The 27225-nt window shown below is 39.4% G+C and overlaps 1 protein-coding gene across 1 annotated transcript; it reads left to right on the forward strand.

Annotated features, from left to right (window-relative positions):
* The first annotated feature begins 3136 nt into the window (after positions 1-3136).
* Positions 3137-25690, forward strand: LOC124283299 (immune-associated nucleotide-binding protein 13-like). Its single transcript, XM_046719332.1, is given in 8 exon segments — positions 3137-3250; positions 17122-17288; positions 18145-18261; positions 20046-20117; positions 20663-20770; positions 21310-21441; positions 23969-24316; positions 24319-25690. Coding segments are annotated over 7 exon segments (1653 nt in total). The 5' UTR covers positions 3137-3250; positions 17122-17167; the 3' UTR covers positions 25074-25690.
* Positions 25691-27225: the final 1535 nt, after the last annotated feature.

The raw sequence follows: 27225 nt of genomic DNA on the forward strand, positions 1-27225 counted from the left end.
AAATTAATGGTCATGGATCCAGATTGACAATATTACGCCCGTTATGCATGTGACACTTTAAAGTAGCGAGTGGTATAATGTAACCTTTCATGTATGTAACACCTCAATATGAGCATTCAAATCCTCATCCAAGCTTGTTTTTCAACGACGTTCGAATTGAAGTAACTTCGAGCCATAAACATTTAGGTATAACTCTTCAAAACGATTGTACATGGGATATACATATAAACGATATCGTTAAGAGAGTCAGCCCCATGATAAATTGCTTAAGAAGCCTTAAATATCGACTAACGAGAAACACCCTAAATCGTATGTATACGTCGTTTATAATTCCGATCTTTGACTACTGTAGCCATATTTATGACAATTGTACCAAAACTCAAGCAACAATCTTGGAAAACATGCACTTAGACGCGTTACGTACGATATGTGGAGCTGTTCGCGGCACCAGTCACGATAAAATCTACGCTGAAACATCCTGTTTCTCTTCGCGAAAGAAGAAGAATAGCTAAACTAATCACATTTTTCAAAATGTATCATAACAGATTACCCCACTATCTAAACGAACTCGTCCCTCCCTTCGTCTCTCAAGTCAGTAACTATCCCTTACGTAACGCATCGCATTTGCAAACTATGGCCTACCGTACTGCTCTATATGACAATTCATTTCTACCGGACGCTGTAAGTTTATGGAATGCTTTACCGCAAAATATTAAATCTCTTACAGACATCAATGATTTTAAATCTGCTTTAAGTCATAGAGCTAAAGACATTCATTTCGATCCAAATATAGGTTCAAGAGTTTGTCAAATCCTCCACTGTCGCTTAAGGTTAGGATGTAGCGATCTCAACGCTGACAAACGCAACAGACATATATCAGAGAGAGCAGATTGTTTGTGTGGCCACCCTAATGAAGATGCACGTCATTATTTCTTTGTATGTCCCAGATTTGATGCTGTAAGAATAAATAAATTTTATTATACCAATGGCTTTTCATTAGAAACAATCTTATACGGAACGTCTTCCATGGACCCACAAATTCAATCACATATCTTAAAATCAGTCCATCTATTTATAATTGAAACTAGGCGCTTTAACTGAGCAAGCCATACACTAAAACCTATAATTCTCAAAGCTATACTACTATGGATCCCGACTGCAGATGCCATGAATGTATACAACCATCATGATTTGAAGTTTCCGACTAGATGTCATACCATCTACTTTCATTTTAGATATCATCTTTTCTTGTCATGATACTGTTTCATATATCTATGTATATTGGAGCGGTCTTCATATACGTTCTTTCGAGCTTGTTGACCAATCCAGTTCATGAAAATTCTGTCTTTGCTTTTTCAAGAAATAAATATGTTTAAATCATATGAGCATGAATTAAACATAACCTCCCATGCACGTAACATCTCAATGTTACCGCGAGTCAAATGTGGCCTGCCATGTATGTAACATCTCAATGTTACCGTGAGTCAATTGTGGCCTGTCATGTATGTAACATCGATCCCAATGTTACCGTGAGTCAACTGTGGCCTGTCATGTATATACATCTCAATGTTACCGTGAGTCAACTGTGGCCTGTCATGTATGTAACATCTCAATGTCACCGTGAGTCAAATCTGACCTTTCATGTATGTAACATCTCAATGTTACCGTGAGTCAAATCTGACCTTTCATGTATGTAACATCTCAATGTTACCGTGAGTCAAATGTGGCCTTTCATGTACATAACATCTCAATGTTACCGTGAGTCAAATCTGACCTTTCATGCTTGTAACATCTCAATGTCACCGTGAGTCAAATCTGACCTTTCATGTATGTAACATCTCAATGTTACCGTGAGTCAAATGTGACCTGCCATGTATGTAACATCTCAATGTCACCGTGAGTCAAATGTTGCCTTTCATGTATGTAACATATCAGTGTTACCGTGAGTCAAATGTGGCCTGTCATGTATGTAACATCTCAATGTTACCGTGAGTCAAATGTGGCCTGCCATGTATGTAACATCTCAATGTTACCGTGAGTCAAATGTGGCCTGTTATGTATGTAACATCTCAATGTTACCGTGAGTCAAATGTGGCCTGTCATGTATGTAACATCTAAATGGACTACATTATCTCATTCTTCATCAAACTAGGTCTAAATTATCTCATTCTTCATCAAACTTGGTCTAAATTATCTCATTCTTCATCAAACTAGGTTTACATTATCTCATTCTTCATCAAACTAGGTCTAAATTATCTCATTCTTCCTCAAACTATGTCTACATTATCTCATTCTTCATCAAACCTGGTCTACATTATCTCATTCTTCATCAAACTAGGTCTACATTATCTCATTCTTCATCAAACTAGGTCTACAGTATATATGAGATAATGTAGACCTAGTTTGATGACGAGTGAGATAATGTAGACCTAGTTTGGTGACGAGTGAAATACTGTGGACCCAGCTTCATGATGCCTGAAATACCGCAGACCTAGTTTGATGACACCAGAACAGTCGTTGATCATCTATAGTCATGTCAATTGTTTTGTCAATACTAGGTGACGATCCTCCAGGTCTTGACTTTGGTCGATATTTCTCTTTCCCTCTTGAAGCAGGGATCAAAGGACCTGCAATGCGCTTAGCAGAGTTACTTCTCTTAGGAGTGCCAGTAACCTATGCTCATGGATTAGAAATTGTCCTCCGCATATTTCTGGGTCATACAACACCGGGAACATGGGTTTTACCAGCGCAGTGAATGCCTAAACCTGCATCATATCGGGGGATCCTTCCACAGCAAGCTGATCGGGGAATCCCGGTCAAAACGGCGTCATATACCAGCCCGCTCAAATCGGAGGTAAGACTAATGTATATTTACATTACATACAAATTCCTTTCTGCCAACCGGGACGGGACAATAAACAGATACCCAATCACCCGACGCTCCAACCCGATTCGAAGAATCAAATAAGCGCATTAAAACGTTCTTAGTACTGCAGTGTGTACACAGCGAGGTTAACCAATCATTGCATATATCAATAGTACATACAGCGATGGTAACCAGTCACTGGATAGATCAATACGTACGTTAAAGACGACAAGGTAGTGACGCTTTCAAGATATGTTAATGTGATTCTACGAAGTGCCGCGTCAGTGATCATGGAGCCGAAATAGCTTTTACGTAAGAAAACTGATCGCACGGGCTCACACTCACATGTTCCACCCGACGAAACATGTAGCGCTCTGATTTCGGGTAAGTATGCTTGTTGCTAGTATCTTGCTGGAATACTTGCTTTGTATTTTAATTCTAACCTATTCTTATTGTAATTGTTGTAAATATTGACACTGACAGTATTTAAATGATATGTTCCTGTTGGGACTAATATTTTTTACGTTTTTCTTGCCTTGTTAAAAACGTATTTAGCTCACCTGGCCAGACATCAGAGAGCGTCATTTATCCGTCCATCGATCTTTTGTCGACAGGTTTTATAGTAAAAATGTATATAATTATTTATGTATAAGTTGTGTTGCTTGCAACATGGCTGATATACTACCGATGTGACTACACTCACTCACTCAATAACTTCCTGAACGGACAGAAGAGATCAACCTGTCTTTATTTGACTAAACTTGTGAAATATGTTCAAGATAACGGGTTATAAGATATATTTACTCAGATATTAGTAATGCAGCAACCATTTCCCTCTGCAATTCAACAGTGAGTTTCATGCCTGACGCGCAAACGTTTTATACATTCGATTAGCAAACTATCCAAAAAAACATTGAGGACTCGTCATGCGGCACCGGAAGATGGAACTTCGTTTTTAGCGATTCATGAATGACAATAAATGTTAAACACAATGTAATCTTTGAAAAATTAACCTCGAGACAATATGCAAAGTGAGCTGAACTTCGACTTGATTATTATGTGTGTGACAATGAGAATACCTTTCTATTTAACTCTTCTCTCAACTCTGCCGTACTGTTAACACTATTCGTAATAATACGATTACATATAACACGATTCGATGTCCGAAAAGATTCCATTTGGCATAACCAATTCGATTTCTCAGATTTTAGTACCCTTCCAGGGACGGATACAGCTTTTTGAGAGAGAGAGAGAGAGAGAGAGAGAGAGAGAGAGAGAGAGAGAGAGAGAGAGAGAGAGAGAGAGAGAGAGAGAGAGAGAGAGAGAGAGAGAGAGAGAGAGAGAGAGAGAGAGAGAGAGAGAGAGAGATTTCCGGTACTGAAAGGCCACAGGCTTGTAGTACAACACAATTATATATCAATATTTACACGCACATGTAATATACACGAAGAAGAGAAAATAATCGACTGTAGGTTACATTGTGTTCTGAGATATATTCTGTCCTAAACAACATGGCATAGTAAGCAATCATGGACAAGTTTTGAAGTATAGTATGGTTTTTGTTATTTTACAATGCTGAAAATTCATAAAGGTTTGGATGGGCACAATAATATTTCTTAATATACAACTTTCTCAGGGAATTATAAGCAGGGCAAATTAAAAGAAAATGATATTCATCATTCTTCTATTTGGTTAAGATCACATAGTTTGCAAGTTCTATTTTCTTTTTTGACATTTTAAAATCTTCCACTTTCGATAAATAAATCATGTGAAGAACATCTCAATCTGCTTAACGCTATCCTATACATTTTTACGTTTAGATATGAAAGATAAATTTCGGTGTCAAAAGTACATTTAAACATCTTATAATACACACATTTACTGGAAAGTGATAACTTTTTAAACCATTCTTGCAAATAGATATCTATTAATCTTCGTGTTAGTTCTAAAATAAACTTACTCTCAGAATCAACATACTGATCGTTCCATACAAAACCAAACCCTTTCGAGAACAGAAAATTTCTAACAGAAAAAAACCAATTTGTGTGTCCACTTTGATCGAATAGCATCATCATATTGTAACATTTCTTCGGTAGCCTATAAGAAGGCATCTTCAGTAATTTTAACCAGTATTTTATAACTCTGATATTTGAAAATAAGTGCATCGGGTATTTACCACATTCTCCATACACCATTGTATTCATCGTATTGGATTTAACACCAAGAAATCTTTTACGTGCTTTCAATTGAACTCTTTCGATATCATTGTCATAATTCAAACCTCATTTTTCGGCTCCATTGAATAAAATTGGCTTAATTTTGTCATCAAATATTTTAATGTGTGTGTGTGCGCACACTTCAGGACAAGAAAAGGGTGGTGGTCGTGCGCACCCCTGGGCCTAGATTTTCGAAACTCTCTAAGCGCTAAGATAGTCGTAAGTGCCATATATTAACATTAACTTACTAGTCCAGGAGGAGAATCTCAAAAGGGGCATAGAAATAGGATTTCGTAGCCTCCCCAGTACTGATTATGTTTGACACTATTTTCAGTTAGTATGGTGTCTTGGGCTCATGAAAAGGCCTGTAATACTCTCAGATTGTGGTATCAGTTTTTTTTTACAGGCGATTATGTGTGGTGGGGGTCTGCGAGCATTTTCGTCACATTTGGTTTGCTGCCCGACAACACCTCAAAGTTAATTTTTAATAGTTTTACTACTATCAGTCTGATCACTTTCATTTTGACCTCTGTGTACTGCTAAAGGATGTAGAAATTATTTGACATAATTTTGTTTTGAAAAAATATCAAAATGGCTGCCATTTTGGCCGCCATTTTGTTTTGCCGTGTTTTGCCTTCTCAGCACTTAAATTTACATAACAATGAACACTGAATGTTTCCATTTACATCCAAAGTTGATACTTTTTGATGTGTTTTGACACTTGTTTCTCCTAGAGTGATGGCTTGGGCACAAAACAAGTCAGTTTGTATGGTCAAAACATGGTAATTTAATGTTTTACAGCTTATTCTTTGAGACAGGGGTATTTGTGCAATTCTCCGACTTTTCATGGAAATGTGTGAGGGTGATTTATTTAATGGCAGTTAACATTATTTTTGTTCCTAAAACAAGTTGTTTTTGTTTTCTCTTTACTTCTAGAGTGACGGCATGTTATTAGGAATGTTTACATATTACCCAGAATTCAAAATGGCCGCCATTGTAGTTTAACTACATGTACTTATTGGAGGACTAAATTTGTACTGATATAAAATCCAAACAACTCATATGGTGTCTAATGTTTAATACAGTATAGGAATAGAGCTAAATTTCAATGATAGGGTCAATCAAAGCTTCACACTCCTAAAATATTTGATGAAATAACATTATCCAAAAGTGTTTGAAAACTATGCTTCATGGCCGATAACTACGTCTAAGCTTTGGTTGTAGGTATTCAAATTGTCCTATCAGATAACTCTTAATCACTTTTGATACATCCATAAGCTTGCAATTAACCCTCCTTTTCACTTTCTTTCATTTCATATGTTACTTCATGTCAGAATCGGACCTGTGAAGATCCGGGTTAGAATTGACCTTCAATAACCCATGCTTGTCGTAAGAGGCGACTAACGGGATCTGGTTGTCAGGCTCGCTGACTGGGTTGACACATGTCATCGTATCCCAATTTCACAGATTGATGTTCATGCTGTTGATCCCTGGGTTGTCTGGTCCAGACTCGATTATTTACAGACTGTCGCCATATAGCTGGAATATTACCGAGTGCGTAAAACTAAACTCACTCACTCACTCATGTCAGAATCGGAGTCATCTACTGGCCACAAGTCAAAAGGTGTTACCCATGCCTCTGTGCACACTATATCATTCTTTCTGCTGGCATGCTGACTTTTTGCATTTACACAATGTCAGTTCAACCAATCCACGGGGGAGCAGGATCTCTCGACATCAGAATAGCTGACATCACAAATGCTCCAACCATGGTCAACTGGTGAAAAAATGTTCATGATTGGTTGCAGAGACTGTTTTCAAACATGGACTTGGTAGTTTACTCGTTCAATGTGATGTTTTAGACTGTTGGATGTTGGTGGGGAGGTTTTCATTCAATATTTTGTGTCATCTACAGACATCACTGGATTATTTGGTACATGCATAGAACTCACAAACTGGCCACAAGATGTAATGAGTGTTTCTTGAACATCCAACTTGTCATCCATTTGTTGTGTGAAGCTACTCATCCCTGGGCTTTACAGCCTTTTTGGGAATCAATGTAGAATAGGTTTTCAGGTTCAGTCGATATAAAGGTGACCACAAGTTTGTCCTGGAAGAATTCAATCGACTACTTATGAAGTTATCCCATTGCTCTGCCCCAATCTGTTTAACATGCAAGAGGCTTTGAATCATATCCTTTGGGACAACAACTCCACTTCCAATGTTCACAAGATGCAGACATCATTCATTTGGAAGATTGAATGGATTTGTCATCAACCTTGATGTGAACATGGACATTTCTAGTGTTCATTTTACAATGGCTCATTCAGATGGAACATTAAGAAAGAACATCAAAAGCGGTTTGTTAAATGAACTTTATAAGGAAGCTTTTGGTCCTTCGCTGCTTATACTAGCAGAAGAGAGAATGTTGCCAGTTCATATAGTTGATGGAATGGCAAAATTGCAAATGTTCAGAAAGGGAGCTGCTTCCACATTTGGACACTTGGCTGATATGCATTGGGACAACTTCACTTCAATTCTGAATCGAACAGACTGCATTAGAGTTGATGTTGTTTGGGACAGGTATGCCAGACAAGAGTCAATCAAAGCAGGGGAGCAAATCAAAAGAGGATCGACAACGGAGCTAGAAGTCAAGATTGTTGGCAAAAACAAACCACTGCCAAGACAATGGGACAAACCCATTAGCAGTCATGTCAACAAATCTAGTCTTGTAGCATGTATGAACAAACGATGGTGTTCTGTTGGTCCAGCCATGCTACCTGTTGGTAAAGCCTGAGTCACACCAGTGTAGGTCTTAGGACGTCCTGCCCTGTCCAAACAATAACTGTGAAGTGAGCTCGAACGGGATAGAACGTGTAACTTTTGTATAAATTACAATGCTAATTTGATCATAAACAGTTCTCAGTACATCTGTCTCGTCTTTACCCCGTCCCCAGACAGTTGGTGTTACGTTTAGAGTGGGTAAAATTGCCCGTTCACCCCATGTGGACAACGTTTTCAAGCAGTCCAATCCCGTCCATAGTCACTTTATATCCCTTCTGAACTAAACCTATCTCGTTCTTAATACGCACAACCCCGTTCTAACTCATTCTTCTAAACCAACTCATTTTCAGGCACTTCTTCCCATTCTCACTAGTTTCTTACTCCGTTTCTAGTGCGTGCAATCGTAATAGCAATCACTTCCTGGTTCGATTTATATAAATACCCTGCCCATTCTTATTCCGTTCTCAGTTTCAAGGTGGAAACATTGACATCACCATGTCTCCAAGGAAGAAGAAGGGTGAACATCTAATTTATAAAGGGGTCAGAAGTTCATCAAACATGGGAGGGGTGATTCTCAAGAAATTGTAGAAGGACTCATGATCATCAAGGCGGAGCTCCTCCATCTGTTGATGATAATGTCCCACAGCTATTCACCTCTCAGGTTTAAGCCAGTTCCTCACCCAACACGTTCTTGTGTTTTCCTTCTTTCTTGCTCTACTAACTCATTGTACTCTTGCTCTGCTTCCGATAAAAATTGCAGGAAACCAGCATTCAATATTTTGACAGCTGCAAACTTGTTCATAGAAACTCTATCCCAAATGACGACCATGTTAAAAACGCATGTATGTATACCCTACCTTGTCATATCGTAATGCGTGATGAGAACCCATTGCAAATTGTTAGAACCATGTACTACAAGTTTCTTCAGAACGATTCATCTTGTTTTGAACATATTTGCTTGGAATAGCGACTAACTAGAGTTCAGTGGAGCTCTGCAAACGGGATGGACCAGGTGGAAACTGTGTACAAACGTATTGCAATTGATGCCGGACTGCACTACGTCCACACACGTACCCAATAAGATTGAAGCGCCACGATTCCGTTCGTAGTATGGCAATTCCGTTCTTAGTATGGCAATCTCATTTAAGTACGTTATTACTCCGTCCCATTTTAGAACGTGTAGAACGTTCGACATGGGGAATTGACTTACACAAGTCCTCTGAAAATCACCAACAAACATTGACACAATTGGGTGACAATTTGGATGTTCAAGAAACACTCATTACATCTTGTGGCCAGTTTGTGAGTTCTATGTATGTACCAAATAATCCAGTGATGTCTGTAGATGACACAAGATATTGAATGAAAACCTCCCACCAACATCCAACAGTCTAAAACATCACATTGAACGAGTAAACTACCAAGTCCATGTTTGGAAACAGTCTCTGCAACCAATCATGAACATTTTTTCACCAGTTGACCATGGTTGGAGCATTTGTGATGTCAGCTATTCTGATGTCGAGAGATCCTGCTCCCCCGTGGATTGGTTGAACTGACATTGTGTAAATGCAAAAAGTCAGCATGCCAGCAGAAAGAATGATATAGTGTGCACAGAGGCATGTCTATTTGTATGGCAGATGATTGTTGCCCGAACACCTTTGACTTGTGGCCAGTAGATGACTCCGATTCTGACATGAGTGAGTGAGTGAGTTTAGTTTTACGCACTCGGTAATATTCCAGCTATATGGCGACAGTCTGTAAATAATCGAGTCTGGACCAGACAACCCAGGGATCAACAGCATGAACATCAATCTGTGAAATTGGGATACGATGACATGTGTCAACCCAGTCAGCGAGCCTGACAACCAGATCCCGTTAGTCGCCTCTTACGACAAGCATGGGTTATTGAAGGTCAATTCTAACCCGGATCTTCACAGGTCCGATTCTGACATGAAGTAACATAAGAAATGAAAGAAAGTGAAAAGGAGGGTTAATTGCAAGCTTATGGATGTATCAAAAGTGATTAAGAGTTATCTGATAGGACAATTTGAATACCTACAACCAAAGCTTAGACGTAGTTATCGGCCATGAAGCATAGTTTTCAAACACTTTTGGATAATGTTATTTCATCAAATATTTTAGGAGTGTGAAGCTTTGATTGACCCTATCATTGAAATTTAGCTCTATTCCTATACTGTATTAAACATTAGACACCATATGAGTTGTTTGGATTTTATATCAGTACAAATTTAGTCCTCCAATAAGTACATGTAGTTAAACTACAATGGCGGCCATTTTGAATTCTGGGTAATATGTAAACATTCCTAATAACATGCCGTCACTCTAGAAGTAAAGAGAAAACAAAAACAACTTGTTTTAGGAACAAAAATAATGTTAACTGCCATTAAATAAATCACCCTCACACATTTCCATGAAAAGTCGGAGAATTGCACAAATACCCCTGTCTCAAAGAATAAGCTGTAAAACACTAAATTACCATGTTTTGACCAAACAAACTGACTTGTTTGTGCCCAAGCCATCACTCTAGGAGAAAAGTGTCAAAACACATCAAAAGTATCAACTTTGGATGTAAATGGAAACATTCGGTGTTCATTGTTATGTAAATTTAAGTGCTGAGAAGGCAAAACACGGCAAAACAAAATGGCAGCCATTTTAATATTTTTTCAAAACAAAATTATGTCAAATAATTTCTACATCCTTTAGCAGTACACAGAGGTCAAAATGAAAGTGATCAGATTGATAGTAGTAAAACTATTAATGATCAACTTTGAGGTGTTGTCGGGCAGCAAACCAAATGTGACGAAAATGCTCGCAGACCCCCACCACATATAATGGCCTGTAAAAAAACCCTGATACCACAATCTGAGAGTATTACAGGCCTTTTCATGAGCCCAAGACACCATACTAACTGAAAATAGTGTCAAACAAAATCAGTACTGGGGAGGCTACGATTTGAAATTTTTCAGCTGCCTCCTCCTGGACTATACGACTATCTTAGCGCAAAGAGAGCTTCGAAAATCTAGGCCCTGCTTTCTAGTCTTCTTAGATTGGCATTCTAAAAGTTGGATAGATGAAGAATGAGGACTATTTTTATGGATATACAACTTCTTTATTCTGCATAGGCGACATAGTTTCGACATAGATTCTAATGTCGTTGTCAAGCAAGTGGTACAAGGGACGACGACGAGTTGGAGGGTTTAACGTCGGCTTCTGGCGGGCGCCAATTTCTCCGACGGGGTAGGTGGGATTTAATTTAAATTATTAATAGTTGGTAATAGGGGATACTCCACCGTACCTTACAAATTTAAATGTAGGGGCTTTAACCTATATGAACTTGGAATAAGAAACGTTTAAAACATGAGATGAAAAATAATAAAAGGCCGATCTTATAAAGGGAAAGAGAGGAAAAAACTAGGTTGTTTGTTAGTTAATGAGAGAAAGAGTGATAACTAAATGATAGGATAATGTAAACGGGGGCCTGCGGGGTGGTGGTGAGGATGGGGGGTATATGAAATAAGAAAAGCATAGGTGGGTTTAAATGTAGAAAATACAGTAATGCTGTATTGTAGTAGTTATAAGGGGGCCTATAAAATAAACAAAAAGGGTTTAAGCGTTGGGGTAGGGGGTGGGGGTAGGAGCAGAGAGGGCAAGTTGGCTTGGTTGGGTGGGTGAAGAAGTTTGGGTGATTGGCCTTGACTATGAAAGAGAGAGGTATAAGATGGTTGATGGCAGTTGAAGGAAAACCGGATCGAGATTGCAGTGTATAGGTGAGGGCGCGGACGTAGGACATGGGATGTAATTTAGAGTGATATATATACAGGAGATGTTTGGACAATAGATGAGGGATGAGGCGAAAATGAGTTGTTTATACAATAGAAGAGGTTGATAACACAGGATTAAGTAGGTTGATAGGAAGCCAGTAAAGAACATGTACATGGTTGTATACATAAGAGATTAAGTAGGTTGATAGGAAGCCAGTAAAGAACATGTACATGGTTGTATACATAAGAGATTAAGTAGGTTGATAGGAAGCCAGTAAAGAACATGTACATGGTTGTATACATAAGAGATTAAGTAGGTTGATAGGAAGCCAGTAAAGAACATGTACATGATTATATACATAAGAGATTAAGTAGGTTGATAGGAAGCCAGTAAAGAACATGTACATGGTTGTATACATAAGAGATTAAGTAGGTTGATAGGAAGCCAGTAAAGAACATGTACATGGTTGTATACATAAGAGATTAAGTAGGTTGATAGGAAGCCAGTAAAGAACATGTACATGATTATATACATAAGAGATTAAGTAGGTTGATAGGAAGCCAGTAAAGAACATGTACATGGTTGTATACATAAGAGATTAAGTAGGTTGATAGGAAGCCAGTAAATAACATGTACATGATTATATACATAAGAGATTAAGTAGGTTGATAGGAAGCCAGTAAAGAACATGTACATGGTTGTATACATAAGAGATTAAGTAGGTTGATAGGAAGCCAGTAAAGAACATGTACATGATTATATACATAAGAGATTAAGTAGGTTGATGGGCGGCCAGTAGGGAAGGATGTACATAGGTTGTTTACATAAATGGTAAAGGGATTGTTGGGAAGCCAGTAGTGAAGTGATGTTTACACAATGGATAATGTACAGTGTTACACAATGGATAATGTACAGTGTTACACAATGGATAATGTACAATGGTTGGGTAGGGTTACATGACATTAATTGAGCAACTGATGATAGACCTTGGGGATGAAATATCCTTCATCTCTGTTGATGGCTGGGCAAATCTTTACATGGACAGCTTCAAGTAGTTTTCGGGTTTTGAAATCAGTCACCTTGGTGGTGTTCCAACTAATGTTGTGGTTTGGGTTGGCTTTAAGGTGGTCGGTTATGGCGGATTTAGAGTCTTTGTTTCTTACTAAGGCCTGGTGTTCTTTGATCCTATGGTGACTGGTCTTGATGTTTCACCAATGTAGGATTCGCCGCCGTCGCAATCTATCTGCTAGAATACACCTGCGGGATCTGGCTTCTTTGCCGGGGTGGGTCTGTCTGTGGCCTGCAGGAGGTTCTGTATGGTGTTGCTTCTTTGAAAGATGACATCAGTGTTGGCTTGCTGTTTGAGGAGTCGTGCATAGAGGCAACACCATACAGAACCTCTGTATGATTATGCAAACATGTGGCATCTTACGTTCAATGCAAGCAAAAGTGCAATTATTGTTTTTAACAGCATTTGCAACGGTGCTTTTCCAGACGTCTACATTGGTAGAAACAACATCCCCGTGAAAACAAATGTTGTTTATGCCGGTTTGAACGTCTGTACATCAAGATCATCCTCTGCTCGCACTCTCCAGGCATGTGAAAAACTGCGACTCATTGTAAATATTAATCATAATCATGGCTTATATTTTGGTGGTGTTAACCCCTTACATGCTGTACGTATTTGCAAAATGTAATTGTAATTGTAATACATGTGCTTTGTATGGTTATAATGCCTGGTGTGAGTCATCTCGAAAGGAATATGATAGCTGGAATTAGTACAAAAATATTTCTGCAAAAAGGTTCAAGGTCTATCTAAACGATCCAGTTCAGTTATCGCCAGAAGCTGTTCGGGGTTCATTTCCAGTCATACATAGAGCAGCGAACCCTCATATTCCTCGGGAGGTTAATACGTGCTGATATCAGTCATACATAGAGGAGCGAACCCTCATATTCCTCGGGAGGTTTGTACGTCCTGATATCAGTCATACGTAGAGCAGCGAACCCTCATATTCCTCGGGAGGTTAATACGTGCTGATATCAGTCATACATAGAGCAGCAAACCCTCATATTCCTCGGGAGGTTAATACGTGCTGATATCAGTTATACATGGAGCAGCAAACCCTCATATTCCTCGGGAGGTTAATTCGTACTGATATCAGTTATACATAGAGCAGCGAACCCTCATATTCCTCGGGAGGTTAATACGTGCTGATATCAGTCATACATAGAGCAGCAAACCCATATATTCCTCGGGAGGTTAATACGTGCTGATAGCAGTTATACATAGAGCAGCAAACCCTCATATTCCTCGGGAGGTAAATTCGTACTGATATCAGGACTGTTTTTAAGAAAATGTTCTGTCATAGATTTACAAAGTTCATGTGCGATGACGCTACTTCAATATATCTAAAGTGTAAGACCTCACCCATCTTTCAAATGTTGGCTTTGGTAAGATAATATGGAATACTGGGAGTATATGACTTAAATATGTACTTGGAAACTTCTGTATTTCCAAGTAAACAACTATGGGCCCATCAGGTTAAAACTGTTATTCATGAAGCAGACAACAAATACATTATCTCAGACCTTTCTACAAGAGCAGCTTAAGCACGGTATCATCTTACTTATGAAAACTGTTCGATCAGGTTATGGTATTTTACGTTAGAAAAACATTCATGCTTTTTTGATATTGCAATACTATTCAATCTCACGAATACCTTTGTGGTACGTTTGCCTATGACATTGTTAAACATGTATTTCTTTATTGTAATGAAACGCAGTATGAAAGAGACAGACTGATTGAAGACTTAATTGACATTCTTGATGTAGAAAGTTTTAGTAACCTCTGGAATAATGATGACGATATATTACTCTGTTTTATACTGGGGGGTCTTCCTACTCAGGGCACGAAGACCCTCGAGTATGAAACATGGGCAATGTGCATAAGTCGAATATGCAGAACCATTAAGTTGTGGAAACGATATTTCTATGAATGTGTATAATTTCTGACATGTGTAAATACCATACCTATTACTGTACATCCATATAATTCTATATTGATTTACTTGTTGTAATTTACCTGTGAACCTTGTATTTATCTTCATATGCTATGGACGTAAGTCCCAAAACTTTCAAAGTTAAATGTAAATTTGCCACATTTTAATCGTAGTATTTCTGTTCGGCTAAACTTGTCCTACAATCGCCAGCGGCTGAAGGGATGGTGTAAATCCAATTAGGGTCCATGCAGGTAGCAAAGGCACTGTGTGTCCCCATGGTCCCTAGCATGGTGATCTACCTTCAGTTGTTGGCGATCTATAGCCCAATTTTACATTGTATTGTCCAGAAATAATTTTCTACTTTTAAAGATATATGCTTGCTAGTTTTAACTCAATCTGTGATAATCTAGTGGTTTTACTGTCCTTCGTTGACAGGGTTTTATATATTATATGTATGTATTATAAATGTAGAACTAGTTTTAGTCACGATATGGCTGAAATATTGCCGATGTGACTTTAAATCTTAACTCACTCACTCACTCATATGCTATGGAGGAAATAAAGTATGTCTATCTATCTTAATCCTGTGTTATCAACCTCTTCTATTGTAAAAAACAACTCATTTTCGCCTCATCCCTCATCTATTGTCCAAACATCTCCTGAATATATATCACTCAAAATTACTTCCCATGTACCACTTGCTTGACAACGACATTAGAATCTATGTCGAAACGTCGCCTATACAGAATAACGAAGTTGCATATCCATAAACATAGTCCTCAGTCTTTATGCTTTCTAGTGTTGAGTTCTATCCGGGATTCGTACTTTCACTTTCAGAACTGGGCACCTAATCACCAACACACACAAATTATCTACTCATCCACCACGACTTTCACAATTGATAGTCTAGATAACGTACTTGTGTGCCCCACTGACAAGTGAAAATTGGCACGTCTCCCACGGCCGAAACTATGAACACACAAAGCCTTTCAGAAATTGGTCAAATGCAACATATGCTATATTTGTGATCAACCCAACGCATTGTGTATTCATAGCACTTTCTTTTCACACCGAAACTACGTCTCAAACTTTGGTAACACCTTATCTTGAAAAAATCCGTCGTATGATTCATGGACCGTTACACCGTACGCGTTCTACCTTAATACCACACTGTCCTCTCATAACAGCCAAACACCCTAACACTCGCTTGATCTATATACCTATAACTTTCAATAGGAATGTACCTCATGAACCATTGCGAGCGCCATTCTGCTCAATCTCAATGTTTGTTTGTTGTTGTTTATTTCCGCACTAAGCGATTCCATCTACGTGGCGGCGATGTGTAAATAATCGATTTATAACATTAATAATTTACAGAGCTCCAGATAAGGCTTGTATTTGTGTATTTTACGCAAATAAAGATCACATTTACTCAATTAATTACAAATCAGGGAGTACAAAAAAACGCATAAGAATCACTTAAAACCCAATAGGTCTATAATACCTTGCGTACTTTACTCAATTAACTAAGTTGGCTTGCGTATGATACATTCGTCGTGGCGCCCGAACAGGCTGTCAAACTTTAGGGTTTGTTTGATTTACAATTTGAATGAAGAACGATATTGATTTATAAATGTTTGATTAGTCAAAATACAGATTAAATTTTAGTGCTGAGAAATGAATTGCAACTATTTGAAAATATAAGAATTTTTTAAAACTTAGGTCTTTTGAGAAGGATGTATCTGTATATAATAAGAAGTGTTAATTACCCAATAAGGATAAGAAAAAAGAACATAATTCTTTAAACTAGTGGGAGTATACAAATTGCTAGTTACTCCTAAAACACGCAATAACATAAACAGACAAGGGAGGAAATACCCAATTGCTTGAAAATTATCTGGAGCTCTGTTAGTAATGTTCATGCTGTTGATCACTTAATTGTCTGGTCCACGATTATTTACATTATTTAAATGAGCATGTTTACTGTACAGACATAGTCTTTATTCGTAGATATCAACTCACTCATTCTGCACTGCCAATTGCTTAGATTGATGCACCTGTTGTAGATCACTTGATTGTCTGGTCCAGACTCAATTATTTACAGACCGCCGCCATGTAGCTGAAATGTTATTATGTACGGCGTTAAACAACAAACCAACCATCAACCATACTATACTGGTTGTTGTACATGTTTACACTCCATAAACTCTTAATTGTACTTCCTAGAGGGGCACTGGGTACCCTGGTAGTTAAAGCGTTGGCTCATCACGCCGAAAACACGGGTTCGACTCCCCACATGGGTACAATGTGTGGAGCCCATTTCTGGTGTACCCCGCCGTGATATTGCTGGAATATTACTAAAAGCGACGTAAAGCCATATTAAATCACTCACTCACATTCTAGTGCAGGTTTCAAAGTCATCACTACATCTTCCAATCGTTAAGAAACTAGAACTAAACTGGCTTGGTTTCAGGGCATACGTCGCTGTTTAGCTGCATACGTCATCTAAAGCCCGAAGCATGTGGAGGTGTTCAGTCTGTACCTACGACAATGCCGACCAGCATCTGCTGTGTGTTGTGTGCAACATTGGAAGAAATGATCAGTATCCAGTTCAACACCAGGTGTCCAGTCATGGTTGGGGTAATGACCAGCTGTTTAATATTGTGCGGAAGGGGTGGGGTGCCGGGATGTTTTTCTTAGACATGTATATTCAGAGCCAAGTCTTCTGTACATGTACCTTTTCCTCAGAACAAAGTAACCGGACATATGTTTCAACGACAACTTTTGTTCAGGACAGCCAGTAATACGTTTTGTAAAATTGGTTGTTCAAAACGATGTTTTAATCTTACATTTGATAAGTTTGTAAATGCAATGTACATGTGAAATGGCATCAACACTGTTCCTGATCTTGAACCCGTGAAGATCCAGGTTAAAACTGATCTTCAGCAACCCATGTTTGTTGCAAGAGGCGTGAGTTAGTGAGTTATTATTTAACGTCACATCGGCAATATTTCAGCCATATCGTGACGAGAACATTTGACATTGAAATAGAATAAAAAAGGTAATGGAAAAACCTGCCGACGAAGGACAGTAAAAGATAATCACAGATGTCAATATAAAACTAGCGAACAAAGCTAAAATATTCCACAAGAGGCGACTAACATGATCGGGTGGTCGGGCTTGCTGATTTGGTTGACATACATGTTATCATTCATACTCCATTGCGTAAATCGATGCTCATGCTGTTGATCACTGGATTGTCTGGTCCAGACACGACAATTTACAGACCACAGCCATATAGCTGGAATATTGCTAAGTGCAGCGCTAAACAACAACCAATCAACCATTAAAATATTACCCGAAAAAAACCCAACAGTTATTGATGTCAATTTATTTTAAGATATACAAATGCTATGTATGCCGTGTGTAACTGTTCCCAAACTAAATGGGAATATGTGACGCACATTGCCGGGCTTACAAACTTTCCATTTTTCAGGTGCTGGAGCGAGTATGGGGCCATGTCCGTCCTGTATGTTGCAAAGCGCACTACTTTCCTACATGCTGCATAGCCCTCATATGCATGGTTTCTACGGAAAAACAATTGGTCCTCAAGGTAAAAGACAAATACAAATGAATGTAACGTATTCCACAAGCAATATCCATTTAGAAAACCAGTGACGAATGTACGGTTGCCTCAAGCCTTGGATAACTTGGAGGATTTGCATAGATAACGCCAAAGGTGGATTGTTTACAGTCGTAGTGGATATTATATTTAGTTTGTTGAACTTCTCGCATACGCTGACATTGCCGGCAAGTAACGCGCGGCACTGAACGGGGATTCCATGCAGAATTGGTCCCCCTAATCCCTTCCGGGCAAGTGGATCAGATGGTCAGAATAAGTGACCTCACAATAACAATCCCCGGATTGTCTGATAAAGTACTGTCGGAAATAGATAAAAACTGTTTTTAGCCTGTTACTCTGTATCACTAAAATTCACATAACTGCAAATAGCATATGTTGAAATAACCCACATCGGCCTAACTTGGCGTTCAGTGGAATGCCTAATTGGATATCCAGAAATGTGTGTTTACTGGTAAAATCGAGCAAAACTTAGAAACAATACGAACAATACGTATGACGACGGACCGTCGACTCACACCTGGCATGAAATGCATGTGCTGCCTACAGGTACAAGGGCCATCTCAAAGATATTTATGCCTTTTCATGTGTGTTGAATATTTCTCATCTGTTAACATCTTGAGTGTCTTTAGTTCATAAGGATTATGTGAAAGAGTATGATAACCATAGAAACGTTAAATATTAAATGTCTAAAAATATATAGGTGGCATGGCCACAGGAAGATCGACAGGACTGGATATTGTTGTTATGACAATTTTTTCTTCCCAAGTTTAATTCCCCTAAAGGATTATCTAACCTTAGCTGATATCTCCAGATATCTACCCGGCCAGACCCCAACCACCGTCTGCGACACCCGTCCTGGTTTTGCTTTTGAGACGACCCCTCCTACCTGTTTCTTTTTATAGTGATAGTGAGGCTCCATGGTAGCTACGCCCTTAATAGTTTCAGTATTAAAGTTAGGATCTTTTACATTAGCTATCGTTTATTATGAAGTTAAGTCTAATTTCAAAATGGGCAATTTTTAAAAGTGTCCTTTGTAATACAATATCATCGCACACTAATTTGCATAAAACCATGGTCTGTCCAAATAAGTCGCTTTGGACTGCATTGCTCATTTCTGCACTAATCTCTCATCAGTAAAGTCCTGGTTTACGTTTCCCATCTACCTACCACTGCTTCAGTTAGGCCGAACTTAGTTTAACGGATATTTCACACTTTCACATATTAACGACATAAGATCTAAATTCTATAAAAGGTTGTTTTTTTCAATTCCGACAGTGACCCGTGAAGATCCGGGGTAGAATAGGTCTTCAGCAACCCATGTGCTTGCCATAAAAGGCGACTATGCTTGTCGTAAGAGGCGACAGTCAGTTTCGCTGACTTGGTTGACACATGTCATCGGTTCCCAATTGCGCAGATCGATGCTCATGCTGTTGATCACTGGATTGTCTGGTCCAGACTCGATTGATTACAGACCGCTGCCATATAGCTGGGATATTGCTGAGTGCTGCGTAAAACTAAACTCACTCACTCACTATTTCCGACAATACTTTAGGACTCGAATATCTACTGGCTGCTGCACCACTCAGCTGTCATACTGCCCTTAAACAACAACCACACGAAGAAACATAGTAAGCATGGAAAACACTCATCTTCCTGACTGATAGTTTTATATGATGAATTAATGTTTTCAAGATACCGAAAATTAAAAACAAATCATATTTACAGCATTTAAATGTAAACAGTTGTTACTTCAGGAGGGATGTTACAAGGACACGGAGGAGGGATAGACCCATTTTCAGCCTTTGCGACACCACTCCAATATGAAGGTGAATATTGATAAAAGCGGCGTAAAATAAACTCACTCAGTGACCCAATAATGTTGCAGATAGGCAACGTTTTCAGAGAGGAAAATTTAAACTCAAGATAATTTGGTTGCTAGTCTTTTTTAAAGGATCAAATAAAATAACAGATCTATCTTATGCAGTTATGTTAATATACTAATTGCATTATTTAGGGAAATAGGTGGTTTAATTATCGCTATCAGTGTGCCTATGTTAGGTCGATTGGCCGAGCCAGGGCCCGGTTGCACAAAGCGATCGTAGTATGATGACAACACGATCGCTTCGTTGGACGGGCACCGTTGTTTGATCTGACTGAGAATTGTGGTTTGCCAGCTCCAGTCCTATTCACCAGTACTGTTCAATCCGACATTACCACCAAACTCACTCACACGCACAGTCAAGTATATTGCGCATTACAGCGGTAGCTTTAATAAGATGAATAAAAGATGGTTATAAATGTCACTAGAGACACTAGAGAGCTTACTCCAGAATGCTGGATACTAACCCCACTTTGTAATCGACACCTCTAGCCATGAACAGGGCATCAAATAGGGAACAGTTCCCCATGGCGGTACCGACAAATCCCACCAATCGACCGAAGTCAGCGCTTAGAGAGGCTCCAAGAACAACAGCGGACGGTAGGTCTGTGCAGAATCCATTGCCATTGTCTACAGAAGTTGACGCTTGACCTGAATATACGTCCATGCATCTTGTGTATGTGCACCATACAAACCATGTACATTGCTCAGTCCAGTAAATGTACCACTGAATCCCTGTCGCAGAGACTGACCATGATCCTTAATGAAAGAATGGCGTCCTATGTTTACAAAATATACTCATGGAAACAAAAAAGGGAACACATGAAAGTACATGTGTTCCTTTATTCTTTTCCAGGTATCTTCACAAGGTTATGTATAATTGCAGTTTGGGTGAAAGTTTGGAAATAAATAAAGGAACACTTGTACTTTCATTTGTTCCCTTATTTCTACATAAGTACATATTTGTTTCCACAAGTATATATTTGTGACAAGAGAAATTAATATCATTTATAGTCTCAAAATACTCGAAATCCCAGCTATATCTACTTATTTCGTTACTGCGACACATCTACTTTAAAGCTTCATTCTATGGGACATTTGTCACTAAACCTGACACACTCTATCGTTACAAATTATAGCTGCCTCCACGTCCAGTTGGGATCCTGAAGCCGAGAACAATGCCTCCAACATACCACAGCCTACCAGAGTGACTCCAAGAATAGCCAAAACCTCATCAAGAGTTGCAGAGACGCCAAGAGCATCAGCTCAAGGTAAGACTGCTAAGAATTTTTAGAAATATTCTTTTAACGTTTCTCCTATATCTACAACTTTTTATTACTGAATGTTTAAACTTAGAATCTATTCCTCTATTATCTGGATCTACTGAATGTTCACTGTCAGCAAGTCTAAATGGAGGCATCAGAAACGCAATCATAAATCTGTCTAATTCAAACATCTTAGTGACCGAACAACACGGAATTTCGAAAACACCAACACATGAATCCCCAGTGGCAGGTAATACAACAGTTCATACTCAATGGCCAGGTCTAAAAGTCTCAAAACATAATGGTAGACCTACATTTTAGAAGTTGGTTCCAATATAGAACAATGACAATGGCCAGATCTAAAGATCTCAAAAACATAATGTACGAAACGTCGCAGAGAAAAAGAAGTCGTTATCCATAAAGTTTGTTCTATATCATAATGGTATAGAAAAGTGGTCTGATGAATGACTCTGGACGGTTAGTTCCTTCATATGAAATCAGGGTTTGACTATCCACAGTTGATGGACAAGGAACACAACCAGCAGCAAATTCGAAAAGTGAAAGAAGAATAGTCTTGCTGGGTAAGACTGGCTCAGGAAAGAGTGCAACAGGAAATTCAATACTTGGGCATAAAGCATTTTTATCAAAAGCCTTTGGACTCTCAGTTACCAAGACTTGTAACAGAGGAACTGCTGATAGATTTGGACGAAGATTACAAGTGTTAGATACACCAGGGCTGTTTGACACAAGGATGTCCAATGCTGAGGTTTCCAGGGAGTTGGTCAAGTGTATTGGCATGGCGGCTCCAGGGCCACATGTCTTTGTCCTGGTTCTCAGGATGGATCGGTTCACGAAGGAGGAGCAGGACTCAGTGAATCACTTCAAGAAGATGTTCGGTGAGGGGATGCTGAACCACACGCTTGTGCTGTTCACCCGGAAGGATGATTTGATCCATAACCAAACAACTTTTCAGAGATTCCTGAATGACGCTTCGATGGAACTCAAAAGATTTCTACAGCTGTGTGACAACCGATGTTTGACCTTTGATAACCGAAACCCATCGGATACGGATGTAAAAGCATTCCTTCAAATCGTAGATAGCATCCTTATACAAAACGGTGGCAGTTGGTACAGCAATGAAATGTTTACAGAGGCTGAAAAGGCAATTCTTCAACGTGAAAACGAAATAAGACAACAATTTCATGATGGTACTGGCGTTACATTAGCGAAATTGAAACGTGATTTTGATGAACATATGCAGCAATTAAAAAAGAAATGTTCAAGGGAGATTTCAAGGTTGGAAGGGTTACGTCGACAGCAATGTTCTCTTTCACCCGCTATGTCCACACAGGCAGAGATACAGGGACTGGAAGAACAACTGCAGGAATTGAGGGCTTGTCAAGATGAAGATAAGCGAAGACTTCAAGCAGAATATACAGCCAAGGAGGAAAAATATCGAGAAATAATTGCAAACGCAAATCGTGATTACAGAGAAATAGTCCGCAAGGAGATACAAACTGAAAACAAACTTACCATGCGAAAATTTGGCAAAATGATTTTAAAAGTTGTGACTGTTCTCATCCCAGTTATAGCAGGTGCTTTGGGAGTTCTGTAGACTAATTGGTTGTCTTCTTTCACGTTGACTTTGGAGTTCTATAGACTAACTGGTTGTCGTCTTTCACGTTTACCAATTTCAAACTTAAGTCAACTTCAAACTGAACAATAATGCATTATCATACAAACCTACTTATTGGCAGTTTAGCGTATGATATACTATCTACCGGCATAATACCATAACAATGACTTCGTCGACATCAACATGATGTGACAACTTGGTCTCGTGGCTATATGGCTGGAGAAAGACCCTCACGCAAGCTAATTCAATAGTATTATTCCATGAAAACAATGTACACTACAAGCTGTCTTATACAGGGCGATTGCCTTCAACTGTAATTATAGTGTCGTTAATGACTTTCCAGGAACATGTATACTGAATACACGTCTATTCCATGCTATGTTTGACATGCTATGCTATGATATTAATATGGTGTGCGTGTAAGGGTGGCATTCATTATGCTGTCAACGTCTTTCGTAGGGCAATAGTCAGGCAGTATGATCGTTATTTGTTCTATACAGCTTGTCTTGTTACAATTTCATAAGAGTACAAGCCTATCATAACGCCAAGGTTCTTCTTGGGCTGTGCTTTCCGGAAAGATTTAATAGGTACGTTTCTGGGTTACTTTCGGCCTATATGCACCCAGATATTTCTTAGAAGTATGTCCATTTTCATAGCCATATCCAGTTGTAATCTACATATTGATACACACCTATTGATAAACATCTGTTCCCTTTCTTAACCAAAATGTTATTCTTAAAAAAGGTCAATTGCAGTGCTATACTTCTACATCTGCGGATCAAGTGATAATTCCATACCAGATATATCATACATGAATAGAGATTATCCTTGGCAAAATGAATACATTTTATTGTAAGTCCCAATAAAAACCTTTTTTTATATTTGGTGTGCATTCAGACAGCAACACTGAACTTCTACAGACTACAGAATCTCTGGAGAAAGAAATTCGGATCGTGCTCATCGGTCGCACTGGATCTGGTAAAAGCGCCACTGGCAACACCCTCACAGGAAAGAAGTTGTTCCACTCCAAAGTGGCAGGTCAGTCAGTCACTAGACAATGCAAACGTACCTCCACTCAGCGATACGGGTACAGTCTCGAGGTAGTGGACACGCCGGGATTGTTTGACACAGGATTGTCAAACACGGACACGATTAAAGAGGTGGTGAAATGTGTGGCATTGACATCCCCGGGACCTCATGCCATCATTTTAGTGACGAGAATAGACCGGTTCACAGAGGAGGAGAAAATACAGTGGAACACTTCAGGGCTGTGTTCGGTGAAGGAATGAATGAGTACCTGTTCGTTATCTTTACAAGGAAAGACGATCTTGATGCTGATAGGTCAAGTATAGAAGACTTCGTTCAAGCGGTCCCTCCGGAACTGAAACAGCTCCTTGCTGATTGTAACAACAGATACATTGCCTTCAACAACAGACTTCCACGTCAAGATGATGCCCAGGTACGTACATTGTTCAACATGATTTATGCTAATGTAGAGAGAAACAACGGAACGTGCTACACAAGCGAGATGTACAAGGAAGCTGAGCTTGTGATGAAACGAAGAGAGAAGCAGCTTGCCGAGCAAATGGAGGAACATGCAAAGCAGGAACGGCAAAAGTTAGAGAAGGAATTTGAGGAAACTGTAAAGAAAATGAAGGAGGACAATGAGAAACATGTCAGTGGTCTTCAAGATCAACTCAAAGTTTTAGAAACGACTTCAAAACAATCTGATGAAATAAATGCTCTGAAGAAGGAGATTGCCAATGCAAAGAAACAAGCCGAATTTGACAGGGAAGTGAAGGACCGAGAACACAAGAAGGAGATGGGGGCAATGGAAAAGAAGCTGACAGAGGATCAGAAAATGGCTCGTGAAAAGGCGCGCGAGGAGATAGAGAAGGAGGAATCACTCGGTATTTGGGATGGATTGAAGCAACTTGGCCGAGGAATAAAGAACACGTTCTCACGTATTTTTCAAGAAAGTGACATTGCATACTCAGTGTGATATTTTAATGTAAACAGAAACACTGATATCTTGTACTTTTAGGACTGAAGCAACAATGTTTAACTACACAGATGGATACTGCAGAAAACTATTTATTGACTATATTTATCTCATCTCTATAAGTACATATCGTTAGCACATGTAGGTTGGCTTATTGCAAAACAAGTGGCAAAACCCTTTCCACATCTATAACAAATATCCGATAAAAGCAGAATATTTAATCTGTACTCTGGGAAATGTACATAGAACATGTCATTATCATCATGACAGTGTCTGTGTAGGAACACAGTCATCTGGGAGTTCCAGACCTACCCCTAAAGACGACAAAATGGTTAGTTCAAACACTACCATCAAAATGTTTTGTATAAAGAAACATCAGATACCCATTTGAACTCAAAATCTAAACTTTTGAAAACTGTTTCGCCATACTTAAGATCACAAACAGTCGAAAGCAACCGAAACATTTGAGACAACTGTTCACGTCTTGAGTTTCGAAATGTGGCGTTTCACGTTGACAACAAACTAACAGAATACATAAACTGAAAGTTCTTCTCTACAGATGACTAGACTCTTTGTTAGACATGCCTCAATTATAACAGCATAAAGTTTGTATAGTTTGTATGGTTTTTATATATATACGTAAGTATGTATTTATAAATTGTAATGAAAAGTATAACTACCTGTAAGTACATATATACTCTCCCAAAAAGAAACGAATATAGGAATTTCAACTGTATTTTTATGTATATTTTGGAAACATCTTGTAGGCTTTATGTACATAAACTGAAGGTTCTTCTCTACAGATGACTAGACGCTTTGTTAGACATACCTCAATTATAACACCATACAGTTTGTATAGTATGTATGTATGTACGTACGTACGTACGTACGTATGTAACGTATGTATGTATGTATGTATGTATGTATGTATGTATGTATATATTGTAATGAAAAGTAAAACTACCTGTAAGTACATATATACTCTCCCAAAAAAGAAACGCATATAGGAATTTCAACTGTATTTTTATGTATATTTTGAAACATATTGTAGGCTTTATGAGTCAATTAAATATAGCAAAATTGCACACTGGGAATGCAGACATATCCGTCTTTGGCACCAACTCGAGGAAAGTCAGTTTGAGTGTCACATGGAGACGTGTGGTGGCGCTGAAGTCAATACCTCGTGTGACCACCGTGAGCATCCAGAACTGCACGGCATCGCCTCGGCATCGAACGAATAAGTCTCAGAATCACGTGTTGCCCAATCGCAGCCCACTCTGCCTGTGCCTGTACGAGTTGCTGAAGTGTCGTCGCACCCGTCTGTCCAGGGCATCCCACAGATGTTCGATCGGGTTTAAGTCCGGTGATCTTGAGGGCCAGGGGAGCACATTGATGTTGTGGTTCTGGAGGAAGTCTCTAGTGTGACGTGCTGTGTGGGGCCTGGCATTGTCCTGTTGAAACAACTCCCTCTGGCGATCAATGATTGGAAGGAGGTGTGGTCGTAGGATTTCGTCACAGTACCGTTGAGCTGTCAGGTTGCCCTGGATCATCACCGAATCACTTCTCCTACGGCAGGTGATCGCTCCCCACATCATAACACTGTCCCGGCCGAATCTGTCCACCTGGGGAACGCAAGCGTCGGCGAAACGTTCACGTCGACGTCTGTACACCCGCATTCTTCCATCGCGTCGTTCCAATAGAAATCGTGATTCATCACTGAACCAGATTCTACGCCAATTCGGTAGGTTCCAGGCCTGAACGTTGGTGCACCATTGAACTCGATGTCGACGATGTTGTTGTCGAAGCACAGGGCCAAAATAAGGTCTTCTGGCACGTAAACCAGCCTCTCTCAACCTGTTCCTGATGGTCTGTGCAGAAAGCCTCCTCAATCCGGGTATTTGTCGAGCGGTACTGGTCGCCGTAGCTGTTCGATGACGCAGGTGATGTACCCGGATTTTGCTATAGCGATCCTGCGCCGCAGTGATCGCTCGAGGTCGCCACTACGTGGGGCATCTGCTACCGCATTCTGCCGGCGATATCTCTCCCAGAGCCGTGAAATGGTGCTTTGGTGAACATTCATGCGTCGGGCAACTGCACGTTGAGACTGGCCAGCTTCAAGCAAACCAATGGCGATATGACGGTTGGCTTCACT

This window comes from Haliotis rubra, unplaced genomic scaffold, assembly GCF_003918875.1.
Source record: "Haliotis rubra isolate DU_JTF1 unplaced genomic scaffold, ASM391887v1 Scf312, whole genome shotgun sequence".
Lineage (NCBI taxonomy): Eukaryota > Metazoa > Mollusca > Gastropoda > Lepetellida > Haliotidae > Haliotis > Haliotis rubra.